Source organism: Scyliorhinus canicula, chromosome 2, assembly GCF_902713615.1.
Source record: "Scyliorhinus canicula chromosome 2, sScyCan1.1, whole genome shotgun sequence".
In the NCBI taxonomy this organism is placed as follows: Eukaryota; Metazoa; Chordata; class Chondrichthyes; order Carcharhiniformes; family Scyliorhinidae; genus Scyliorhinus; species Scyliorhinus canicula.
In genome coordinates this window covers 234,849,805-234,863,070 of record NC_052147.1, presented here as the reverse complement: position 1 = coordinate 234,863,070, position 13,266 = coordinate 234,849,805, and the positions used below count along the sequence as shown (strand labels likewise).

Here is a 13,266-nt window from a genome sequence, read left to right as displayed (position 1 = left end):
TTATTATTATTGCCACGCGTACCGAGGTACAGTGAAAAATATTTTTCTGCGAGCAGCTCAAACAGATAATTTAGTACATGAAAAGAAAATATATAATAGGGCAACACAAGGTACACAATGTAAATACATAGACACTGGCATCAGGTGGAGCATACAGGAGTGTAGTATTAATCGGGGAAGTTTTTGGACTTTACCTAATTTCTCCTTGAGTTCAATGCCAAAGACCACTTAGATCGATGATCCTCACGTTGTGCAGAGTAGAGTGTTCTTTTATCCGTTCAGCACGGTTGCATAGTGGGTTACATAATTGCTTCACAGCTCCAGGGTCCCAAGTTCGATTCCCGGCTTGGGTCACTGTCTGTGCGGAGTCTGCACGTTCTCCCTGTGTGTGCGTGGGTTTCCTCCGGGTGCTCCGGTTTCCTTCCACAGTCCAAAGATGTGCAGGTTAGGTGGGTTGGCCCTGCTAAATTGCCCTTAGTGTCCAAAATTGCCCTTAGTGTTGGGTGGGGTTACTGGGTTATGGGGATCGGGTGGAAGTGTGGGCTTGGGTAGCGTGCTCTTTCAAAAGAGCCGGTGCAGACTCGATGGGCCGAATGGCCTCCTTCTGCACTGTAAATTCTATGATTCTATGAAAAGATAGGGAACTGTAATGATTAAACATTCTCTCACACTAAGGTTTAGGCTAAAAAGTACAAGGTAAATTTATTAACAGCAAATAGATAGCAACAGTTGTTCGAATTGAGATAGTCAGGCAGCGAAGGAGAAAACTGGAGCGTAGTCTTCATACACATACAAGCTTTTATTTACTGAGCCATACACCATGTCCGGAGTTCTCCAGCCGTTCGACTGTGGGGGGATTCTCTCGTCCCGCTGGCAGCGCATCCTCGGCCATGGGATTCCTGGTGACGTGGGATGGCTTCAATGGGAAATTACATTGGTAGCAATGGGAGCAGAGGGTCCCGCCACCAGCGAATGACACCGCTGCCGGAAACATCCAGCTGGGAGGTCAGGGAATTCCACCCTGTATATCATGCCCTTCTGATCCAGCAGCTCTGGCTATTTCCATTCAGAATATGGGCTGAAATTCCATGGGATGGCAGAGACTGTGCCTCTATCTGCAGAGATCAGGGTCCAGAATTGAACTTGTTTTCAGATTTCCGATGTGCATGGCATGCATGGGTTTTTAATGTAAATCTGGCAGTTTTATGGTCACCATTACAGATACTTTTTTAAAATCCCAAGTACAGAAGCACGGATGTCTTATTAAAGCTGTACAAGGCCCTGGTGAGAAAACACCTGGAGTATTGTCTGCAGTTTTGGTCCCTGTTATAACCGCCACGGAGGTCACAGTATAAGGACAATCCGATTCCCCGTGACCTACACGGAATAAGAACTTCCCCGGTAACGGGGGCGGGGCTTCCCCTTAACTAGGGGAACCCTCACTTGTACATAAACCCCAACCTGGGAGCAGTTTGCGGAGGGAGAGATGTCAGGGAGTGAAGACTTTTTTTTAAAATAATTTTTATTGAAAAGTTTTTACAAAATATATAACAACAAACAGTAACAAGCAACAATCAAACAACATAATAATAATAGCAACACATATATCGAACCCCCCCCCCCCCCCCCACCCCCCCAAACCCAGTAAACAAGAGAACTGGAAAATAAATTAAAAGAAAATAAAAGAAACATAATCAACGCCCCCCCCCCCCCCTTCTTTCCCCCCCTTCCCCCCGGGTTGCGGCTGCTGCTGACCTAGTTCCCTATCGCTGAGCCAGAAAGTCGAGGAAAGGCTGCCACCGCCTAAAGAACCCTTGTACCGATCCACTCAGGGCGAATTTGACTTCTCCAGCCTAATAAAACCCGCCATGTCATTGATCCAGGTCTCCACGCTTGGGGGTCTCGCATCCTTCCACTGTAGCAAGATCCTCTGCCGGGCTACTAGGGACGCAAAGGCCAAAACACCGGCCTCTCTCACCTCCTGCACTCCCGGCTCCACCGCAACCCCAGAAATCGCGAGTCCCCAGCCTGGCTTGACCCTGAATCCTACCATCCTCGACACCGTCCTCGCCACCCCCTTCCAGAACTCCTCCAGTGCCGGGCATGCCCAGAGCATATGTGTATGGTTCGCTGGACTCCCCGAGCACCTGACACACCTGTCTTCTCCCCCAAAGAACTTACTCATCCTAGACCCGGACATGTGGGCCCGGTGCAGCACCTTGAATTGGATGAGGCTAAGCCGCGCACATGAGGAGGAAGAGTTAACCCTCTCCAGGGCATCCGCCCATGTCCCATCCTCAATCTGCTCCCCCAGTTCCCCCTCCCACTTAGCCTTTAGCTCCTCTACTGACGCCTCCTCCACCTCCTGCATTACCTTGTAGATATCAGATATCTTCCCATCCCCGACCCAGACCCCCGAAACCACCCTGTCCCTCACCCCCCTCGCGGGAAGCAAAGGGACTCCCTCCACCTGCCACCTAGCAAACGCCTTTACCTGCAGGTACCTGAACATGTTCCCCGAGGGGAGCTCAAATTTCTCCTCCAACTCTCCCAGGCTCGCAAACCTCCCATCAATGAACAGGTCCCTCAATTTTCTGATGCCCGCTCTGTGCCAACCCTGGAACCCCCCATCAATGTTCCCCGGGACGAACCGATGGTTCCCCCTTAGCGGGGCCTCCATCGAGCCCCCCACTTCCCCCCTATGTCGCCTCCACTGCCCCCAGATCTTGAGGGTAGCCGCCACCACCGGACTCGTGGTATACTCGTAGGAGGGAGCGGCAACGGCACCGTTACCAGGGCCCCCAGGCTTGTGCCTCCACAGGACGCCATCTCCAACCTTTTCCATGCTGCCCCCTCCCCCTCCATTACCCACTTGCGCACCATTGACACATTGGCCGCCCAATAATACCCCGAGAGATTGGGTAACGCCAGCCCCCCACTATCTCTGCCCCGCTCCAAGAAGACCCTCTTAACCCTCGGGGTCCCATGCACCCAAACAAAGCTCATGATGCTGCTAGTCACCCTCCTAAAAAAGGCCCTAGGGATAAAGATGGGCAAACACTGAAAAAGAAACAAGAACCTCGGGAGCACCGTCATTTTGACGGACTGCACTCTACCCGCCAGCGATAGCGGCACCAGAGTGAAGACTTATTGTATATTGAATAAACCTAGTTCTTGTTTCGACCTGCTGGTGCATGTGTGCTACTTGGCAGATTCTACAGCGGTGACGAGAGTGGGATTGGCTGGGATGTCCTTGGTCCCACCTCCACATCGCATTACGAGACCATTCCAGGGGGCAATGTTCCTCATTGTGGTGGATGTCCACTCGAAGTGGATGGAGGTCCACAAGATGCAGGTGATTGCCTCTCAGGCCACCATTAAGCGGCTGTGACAGTCATTCAGCACACACGGATGGCCTGAGGTGCTGTTTTCAGATAATGGAGCGGCTTTCACAAGTGCGGAGTTTGGGGCCTTCATAGCCGCGAAGAGAATTTGCCATGTGCGTACAGCCCCCTTCCGCCTGGCATCAAAGGAATTAGCAGAGCGGGCTGTCCAGACCTTTAAGCCCGACATGAGGAAGCAGAGTATCGGTTCCTCGGAGGCTCAACTAGTATGGTTTGCTATTTTGCTGCTGAACGATGCCGCACGCCACAACGGGGGTCACTCTGGCTGAGATGCTGATGACGCCTCCGCACACGGTTGAGTTTGGTCATACCAGACTGATGCACGATCAATTGCACAAAGACTAAGGTTGCGTACAACTGTGGCTTTATTGCAGTCAGATGCGCGGCCTCCTGCTGCAGCTGGCGAAATGGCTGATGAATGGAGGACACGCATATTTATACTCCTCCTACTGGGCGGAGCCAGCCGGCAGGGGCTACCGGCGAACCTGCAATACAGGTCCTACCTTACATCCCCTAATACAGGTGTACATTGGTGAAACGGACAGGACTGAGGGTGATGCAAACCGGCGTATGGCTTTGTGCATGTTCGCCCTTGGTGATCTGGTACACATCCGGAACTTTTGAGAACGTGTCACATGGATTCCGAGCTTCGTGTTGGCACAAATAAGGCGACAGGGGTGCAAGTCTAATTGACAAGTGGACCATCTCTGCAGCTGCATTCCCGACACACCGGACACGGTTCCAGAGGCCCTGATCCAGACTACGTCTCCTGCCACCACAGCTGCCATTACTACCATTATCCCCAGTTGTGCCAGCTGTTGTGAGACCAGACTCGTCATCGAAGACACTGAGATGCTGGACGAAATCCCACCCAGTTCCGAATCAGAGTTGGACATGGATGTATTGCCACTTCTGGAACCCATCGTGCCACATCCCACTACTTCATTGGTTTTGCCGACACCACCCAGGCGTTCCCCACGAAAGCACTGCTCCCCTGTCCTGTACATGCCTCCAGATCTACACGGTTGGCTCCAGACCATTGTCTCCAGGCGAAAAAGACCAGAGACTCCTCAGATCGGTCTGTGGACATAGATGTCTCTCCAGACTTTGGGGGATGGGAGGAGTGTTGTAACCCCAACGGAGGCTGCAGTACAAGGACAATCCAATTCCTCGTGAACTCCTTGGAATATGAACTTCCTTGGTAACGGGGATGGTGCTTCCCCTTATGTAGGTAACCCTCACTTGTACATAAACCCCAAATTGGGAACAGGTCAGGAAGGGAGATCTTCAGGGAGTAAAGGTTTACTGTATCCCAAATAAACCTAGTTATTGTTTTCTACCTGCTGGTTCATGAATGCTACTTTGGCAGATTCTTACTGAAGAAAGAATATACTTGTCAACAAGGGAGTGCAGCAAAGATTCACCAGCCCGATTCCTGGAATGGCAGGATTGTCATATGAATGAAATGAAATGAAAAATGTGAGGAGAGATTGGGTTGACTAGTCCAATATTCAATTGAGTTTAGAAGAAAGAGACAAAATTTCATTGAAATGTATAAATTTCTGACAGGACTGGTGTGATTGGACGCAGGGGTGATGTTTCCCCGCTGGGACGTCTAGAACAAGTGGCCATAGTATCAGGATACGGAGTAGACCATTTAGGACTAGGATGAAGAAAGATTGTTCACTCAGACGGTGGTGAACCCTTGGAATTCACTACAACAGAAGGTTGTGGCAGACAAGTCACTGAATATATTTAAAGAGGAAATAGATAGATTTCTAGGCAAGGCCATCAACCAAAAGGTTCACTCCCTGCTGAAGTTCTGGACGGAGGCGTTCAACTCTAATGACCATGACCTATATAAGAAATCCAGGTACGATGTACGGAAAGCCATCAGGGATACAAACAGTCAATACTGCATCAAACTAGAGCCCCAGGCCAATGACACTAACCCACGATGACCATGGCAGGGCCGACACAAGATCACAGGCTATAAAGCAAAGCCAGGTGGAATTTCTGGGGCTGGAGCATCCCTACCCGATTATCTGAACAATGCTATCTCCCTGGCTCTACAATCAACACTCGAACACCTAGGAGACCTATGTAAGACTGCTGTTCATCGACTGCAGGAGGGAGCTAGATCACTTGGTTGCATGGTGTACCAAAAACAACCTCTCTCTAAATGTTGGAAAGACCAAGGAACTGATTATTGACTTCAGGAAGCGTAGCACGACACACACTCCCGTCTGCATCATTAGCTCCGAAGTGGAGATGGTCGATAGCTTTAAGTTCCTGGGGGTCACCATCACCAACAGTATGTCCTGGTCCAGTCACGTTGATGCAACAATCAAGAAAGCCCAACAATGTTTCTACTTCCTGCGGAAGCTAAAGAAATTTGGCATATCTGCATCGACTCTCACAAACTTCTACAGATGTGTGAAAGAGATCATCCTATCCAGTTGCATCACAGCCTGGTATGGCAACTGCTCAGTCCAAGATCGCAAGAAACTGCAGATGGTGGTGAACTCAGCCCAACGCATCACACAAACTTGTCACCCCCACATTGATTCTGTATACACCCCTCGCTGCCTCAGGAAGGCAGACAGCATTATCAGAGACCCCTCCCACCCAGGCATTGCCTTCTTCCAGACCCTTCATTCAGGCAGAAAGTACAGAAGTCTGAAGACTCGCACATCCAGACATAGGAAGAGCTTCTTCCCCACAGCTACAAGACTCCTCAATGACTCCTCGGACTAATCTGCTCCCTGTAAGAACACTATTCACGACGCCAATGCTGCACTTGCTCATGTATTTGCTTTGTTTGGCCTCTTGTTCCACACTGTAACCAATCACTGTTTGTCGATGTACCATTTGTCAATGTTCCTTATTGATTATTCTTGTGTCTACTACGTACGTACTGTGTACATTCCTCAGCCGTAGAAAAATTATTTTCACTGTACTTCGGTACATGTGACAATCAATCAAATCAAACCAATCAAATCAAATCAAGGAATATGGGGATATGGTAGGAGTATGGCATTGAGATAGAGGATTGACTGTGATCATATCAAAAGGCGGAGAGAGCTCGTGGGGCTGAATCGCCTAATCCTGCTCCAATTTTCTCCATCCGTTCATGTCGATTCTCCGGTGCCGCTGAGGTGAACGGAGTTTTGGATGAGTGCTAAATTCTCCGTTCCAGCTGGCAGTGGTGGCGGGGCAACTTGGATCAGAGAATCCTGGCCTATCACGTTTCTATCAAGTAAAAATGACTGGTTTGGTATAAATTTCATTTCTTATTTTATTAATCTCACTGTAAAAATCCTTGGCAAAGTTATAACTTGGTGATTGAGGAGTACATACGAACATAAGAACTAGGAGCAGGAGTAGGCCATCTGGCCCCTCGAGCCTGCTTCGCCATTCAATGAGATCATGGCTGATCTTTTGTGGACTCAGCTCCACTTTCCGGCCCGAAAACCATAACCCTTATTCCCTTTTTTCTTCAAAAAAATGTTTCGATAAGATCCCCCCTCATCCTTCTAAATTCCAACGAGTGCAGTCCCAGTCTACTCAACCTCTCCTCATAATCCAACCCCTTCAGCTCTGGGATTAACCTCGTGAATCTCCTCTGCACACCCTCCAGCGCCAGTACGTCCTTTCTCAAGTAAGGAGACCAAAACTGAACACAATACTCCAGGTGTGGCCTCACTAACACCTTATACAATTGCAGCATAACCTCCCTAGTCTTAAACTCCATCCCTCTAGCAATGAAGGACAACATTCCATTTGCCTTCTTAATCACCTGTTGCACCTGTAAACCAACGTTCTGTGACTCATGCACTAGCACACCCAGGTCTCTCTGCACAGCAGCATGCTTAAATATTTTATTGTTTAAATAATAATCCTGTTTGCTGTTATTCCTACCAAAATGGATAACCTCACATTTCTTAACATTGTATTCCATTTGCCAGACCCTAGCCCATTCACTTAACCTATCCAAATCCCTCTGCAGACTTCCAGTATCCTCTGCACTTTTCGCTTTACCACTCACCTTAGTGTCATCTGCAAACTTGGACACATTGCCCTTGGACCCAACTCCAAATCATCTATGTAGATTGTGAACAATTGTGGGCCCAACACGGATTCCTGAGGGACACCACTATCTACTGATCGCCAACCAGAGAAACACCCATTAATCCCCACTCTTTGCTTTCTATTACTTAACCAATCCTCTATCCGTGCTACTACTTTACCCTTAATGCCATGCATCTTTATCTTATGCAGCAACCTTTTGTGTGGCACCTTGTCTAAAGCTTTCTGGAAATCCAGATATACCACATCCATCGGCTCCCCGTTATCTACTGCACTGGTAATGTCCTCAAAAAATTACACTAAATTAGTTAGGCACGACCTGCCCTTTATGAACCCATGCTGCGTCTGCCCAATGGGACAATTTCTATCCAGATGCCTCACTATTTCTTCCTTGATGATAGATTCCAGCATCTTCCCTACTACCGAAGTTAAGCTCACTGGCCTATAATTTCCTGCTCTCTGCCTACCTCCTTTTTAAAACAGTGGTGTCACATTTGCTAATTTCCAATCCACCGGGACCACCCCAGAGTCTAGTGAATTTTGGTAATTCATCACTGGTGCATCTGCAATTTCCCTAGCCATCTCTTTTAGCACTCTGGGATGCATTCCATCATGGCTCCAAAAGCTGGTGATTCAAAACAAACTTGTTGGACTTTAACCTGGTGTTGTAAGACTTCTTAATGTACATAATTGTTGCTCCAGATCCTCTGTAGCTGGCACTCAGACTATAAAATTAGCATTGGCAAAGAAGAAGTCTACGCCGGAAAGCTCACGGGGTCTTTGTAGATAGAGGGCTTCGAGATCAATTGGGAGAGCTTTGCCCGACCACAAAGTCTCCCATGATAACTGGGTGTAGGAGGTGTGACTATTTCATACACGCAGTCACGGCACAACCACCAGTTTCGTATCTTACAGCCCAGTTAGTCTCCCAAATGTAGTACACAACCTCTTAGATTCAATTCACAAAGTGCAGGACTTTGAAAGTGCTTATCAGTGTGACTCACAGTATTTACATTTATTAGGTTTTTTAAAAAAAACAGGAGGTTGTAACCACCACCCGTAATCTAATGCTATTTCAATCTGGTGACTGATGATTAAATCATCGTCTCATAAACATCAGCAGTGCATGAAACACGTAGTTTTTTCTGAAACATCAGCAATCGTAACAGGCACAAGCGTGTGTTTAGTGACCGCTTTTCCTGTCAGCTCCACCGAGCCCGCCCTGAAGCATTGTGTTTAGCAAAGAGCCTAACAGCGACCAAGCCAAGACCACAAGTTTCGCAACCTGGCAGCTTTCCCGGGCCGTCCGTCTGCTTCGTACCGCATTCGTTAATCTTAACCCACCCCCACCCCCAATGCAATGTTGAACTTTGACCGTAGAAATAAATGATCGCGAAATCTGCAGCGTCTGCAAAAACCCAGGATCGCCTTTCTTCACCAGTGCTGCCGTTCGTGCTCCAAACACCATGAAGCCTGCTGCTCTCTTAAAGGTACATTCACTTTACAGAATTTGTCTTTCGGATAAGGGAAACCTTACAGCTGTTTACTCGAAAAAAGACGTTTCAAACCTTTTATGTCAATTTGAATTTAGTATTTTGCGACAAGATTAGCAATCCAGCCGTTCCAATTCAGAGATAGGTCTGTAAGGAAGGGAGAAGAGGAAGTCTGAAGAATGGGTTGGAGTGATCGCTATTAAACCATTTCAGTGATTTTTAAAAAGTTTTGACTTTCCTTTAATAGTCTCACTAAAATCTGACCGACTTTTCTAGCTCCCCCCCCCCCCCCCCCCCATGATAATGAGAAGAGCTAATTGTGAACAGCACTTTAAATGGGATTTGCTGATATTAGACAAAAAGACACACAGGTTGGTCAATGTTTGAAATGAAATGTAAAGGATTCCAGCCTGATTGTTATTTGCTGATCTGTCCGTAACTCCAGATCTTACGTTGTTGCTTTGATTTGAAACATTTCTTCTCTGATGAGTAAGGAATACATTGTTTAAGTAAATCACACTGTAACAGAAAAGGTGCTGCAGGTGAATTAAAGTTACACATTTGTAAACAAAGCAGTTTCCTCTCCGAGGTATTCCTTAGCAATACATGTCACAGGGTTCTGAGTCATCAAGTAATCTTCATAACATGACCATCTGCTGCAACTTGCATATTATGCATTGTCCCCCAACATAAATCTTGGTTTTAAATTTGAATTATCACAGTGGCACAGTGGTTAGCACTGTTGCCACACGTCGCCAGGGACCCAGGTCCGATTCTGACCTTGGGGAGTTTGCATATTCTCCCTGTGTCTGCGTGGGTTTCCTCCGGGTGCCCCCGGCTTACTCCCATAGATGTGCAGGTTAGGTGGATTAGCCATGCTAAATTGCCCCTTCGTGTCCAAAGGTGAGGTTTTGAGGATAAGGTGGGGCAGGCACTTTTGGTCGATGCAGACTCGATGGGCCGAATGGCTTCCTTCTGCACTGTCGGGATTCCAGGAATTACTCACCCCGCCCGAGGTATAAGTCTGAAAGCATTTATGGAATGGTTTAAACTCCAAATCATCTATGTAAATTGTGAACAATTGTGGGCCCAACAAGGATCCCTGAGGGACACCACTAGCTACTGATTGCCAACCAGAGAAACACCCATTAATCCCCATTCTTTGCTTTCAGAAATCTCACCTTAAACCAGTGGCTGAGGGCAGAGCTGGTCAACTGAGGGCAGGCTCAACCCTGATATTTACACAGAGTGAGGATGTGGGCGACCCTGCCCCCAAGGTAAAACTTGGCCTAGTATTGCTGAATTGGATTGTTGACATTGTGTAGTCTCCATGCATTTTTAAAGACTACAAGATTTCCCGCTGAATTATTCATGGTGAATGGAAGAAGGAAAGCTGATTTATAACAAAAGGGTTGTTATGCCATGTAATGTATGCTATGTTATCAGTACCACTAATTTTACAATACATCAAATCCTCTTTTTATTTTATTCTATGGTATTTTGATAGTCTTGCTTTGATGACCTGGGAATTGAATTTTGCATTTGTTCACTTTTTTGTGAAAATTATAAATCAGTGGTCTTGACTATTCCTATTTTCATCAATGAGTGGCCATTATTATTTTTTTTTTCTTATAAATTTAGAGTACCCAATACATTTTTCCAATTAAGGGGCAATTTAGCATGGCCAATCCACCTACCCTGCACATCTTTGGGTTGTGGGGGTGAAACACACGAAAACAATGGGAGAACGTGCAAACTCCACATGGCCAGTGACCCAGGGTTGGGATCGAACCCGGGACCCTGGCGCCGTGAGGCATTGTGCTAACCACTACGCCACCGTGCTGCCCAATGAGTGGCCATTATTTTATAAATATATTATTGACCCATGCATTCAAATCCTTTGCCAGTTTTGAAGCTGAGATGATAATGCAGGATGCACCAAGTCAGAGGTTAGTACCTTGCAGAACTGAGTAGAGGATGGAACTCATTGGGTTAGCAACTCTGAAATGAATAGCACTAGGATTGGGCAGCAATAAGGTGAGGTCTCCTGGATTTTCACAGCAGCATGTGGTAGAATATAGGTTTTGGTTGACTAGTGAACTGTCAATTCTGACAGGAGAAAAAACATAATGGTCAGATATCAACTACGAGTGCTCTATCTCTTTCCTTTGATACGCTGAGAAAATACCGACCATTTCTAAAAATCTTAAAAACATACTGTTCATTCACGGTAATCAAATGCTATGTAAATAAGCAGTGATAGTTATTTGGGTATACATTTTTCAATATTATAAAAATACATTTGATCCTGAGCTACCTTTTGGATTACATATTCTCTCTGATATCTCCTCAAAAAAAACTCTTAGTCGAGCAAGATTTTCCTTCTTGAAATCTATGCTGACAATTCATTATATTTTTCATTTCTGGATGTTCTATTCTTTTCTTCCTCAAAGATTCCATTTTTTTTTGACTGCCACCAATGTTAAGCTGATGGTCTATATTTCTCTGGACATGTTCTGTCCCCCTTCTTAAATATACAGATTTTATTAGTTACCTCTTAGTTCCCTCGCACTACACTTTTTTCCAATGAATTATTAAATGCATAATAATGCATTGGTTATAGGGCAGCATGGTAGCACAGTGGATAGCATTGTGGCTTCACAGCACCAGGGTCCCAGGTTCGATTTCCCGCTGGGTCACTGTCTGTGCGGAGTCTGCACACTCTCCCCGTGTCTGCGTGGGTTTCCTCCGGGTGCTCCGGTTTCCTCCCACAGTCCAAAGACGTGCAGGTTAGGTGGATTGGCCATGCTAATTTGCCTTTAGGATCCAAAAACGTTTATGAGGGCTATTGGGTTATGGGGATAGGGTGGAAGTGAGGGCTTAAGTGGGTTGGTGCAGACTCGATGGGCCGAATGACCTCCTCCTGCACTGCATGTTCTATGTATGTTATCTTTTCTCTATTTTTTAAATATGTGGATGCATTCCATCGGTATCAGGGAGTGTGTGTGCTTTGAATTTATTTTATTTGTTCAATACATCCCTTTTTAAAATTTCAAAGGCACTTATCCATAGAACCTCTACAGTCTAGAAGGAGAATATTTGGCCAATCGAGTTTGCTCTCGAGTTTCGAAACAACACCCTATCTAGGCCTGCTCTCCCACCCTATTCCTGTAACCCCACACGTTGGTCATGTTCAATCCACCTAACCTGCACATCTTTGGACTGTGGGAGGAAATCGGAGCACCCGGAGGAAATCCATGCAGACACAGGGAGAACTTGCAAATTCTACACAGTCACCCAAGGCTGGAATTGAACCTGAGCCCCTGGCGCTGTGCAGCAACAGTGCTAACCAACGTGCTACCATGCTGCCTCTCATCACTCCGTATCAAATTTACTTGTTCTATCTCCCTGGTAAATACTGAAGTGAAACAATGATTTTATATTTCTGCCACCTCTCTATTGTTGTGGTATTATCCTTCCTATCCCTTAATGGTCGTATATTCGATAAAGTTATTATACTTTCCTGGTGCTGGTTGAAACGACTTATAATTTAGAGAAGAAAAAGAAACTTACCAACTAATCAGCCTGCTGCTTACCTAATGAATGTCTCTGGGCTACCGCTCCAAGGTCTCACTGTTTTTTGCTCCCTCTCTCAGACCATCCTTTGTTCCGTAAAAACCCAGAACAGCATCTCTTCCCTCACTGTGCCAAATTCCCCAAGTTTTGCAAGTACTCTGTCATCGCAGTTCTCCTTCAAGTTGGGCTTTATGCTACTTAATTTATGCATAAGTCTGTATTTTTATTATCTGAAATTCCAAAAACCTGAGTCAGACCCTGCTGATGATCTAACCAGTTCTAGCAAGCCATGTGTGCAACTGTCACCGGCAGGCAACTTGTTTACCACTGACTAAGACTGAAATAAACTCTTGGGTGGATTATCTGGCCCTGCCTGCTACCAGGGTCATCCAGTCCTGCTAAAAGTCAATGGAACAGGTCCCACTGCGACAGGGTCAGGAAATCCTGGCATACATGTTAGTGTAAAAGCTAAATTAAATGCTAAATGTAAACGTAACCAGATTTTAAAAACAGATCTACCTTTAAACTCCCCTTATTCACTAAATTCCCGAAGTTAAGTAAGTACTCTGCCGCAGCAGTACTCTGTCAAGCTAGATTTCATGCTGGAAGACTAATACATGGGCGGATAGATTTTTATTATTATTTGTTATGTTTTGTTTTGAACGGCAGAGAACAGAAGCCAACAGTCTAACCTTTATCTTAAC

At 46.3% G+C, this 13,266-nt stretch overlaps 1 protein-coding gene across 2 annotated transcripts in view; it reads left to right on the top strand.

Moving 5' to 3' along the window:
* Positions 1-8,606: 8,606 nt before the first annotated feature.
* tmem37 (transmembrane protein 37) overlaps positions 8,607-13,266 on the top strand; it is a 49,093-nt gene continuing 44,433 nt past the window's right edge. The window contains exons 1-2 of one of the 2 annotated variants that reach the window (XM_038789822.1): positions 8,613-8,983; positions 10,159-10,263. In XM_038789822.1, the coding sequence (XP_038645750.1) occupies positions 8,960-8,983; positions 10,159-10,263 (129 nt within the window). In that variant the 5' untranslated portion in view covers positions 8,613-8,959. Of the gene's footprint in view, positions 8,984-10,158; positions 10,264-13,266 lie in introns of both variants that reach the window. The other variant, XM_038789823.1, reaches the window with a different exon arrangement.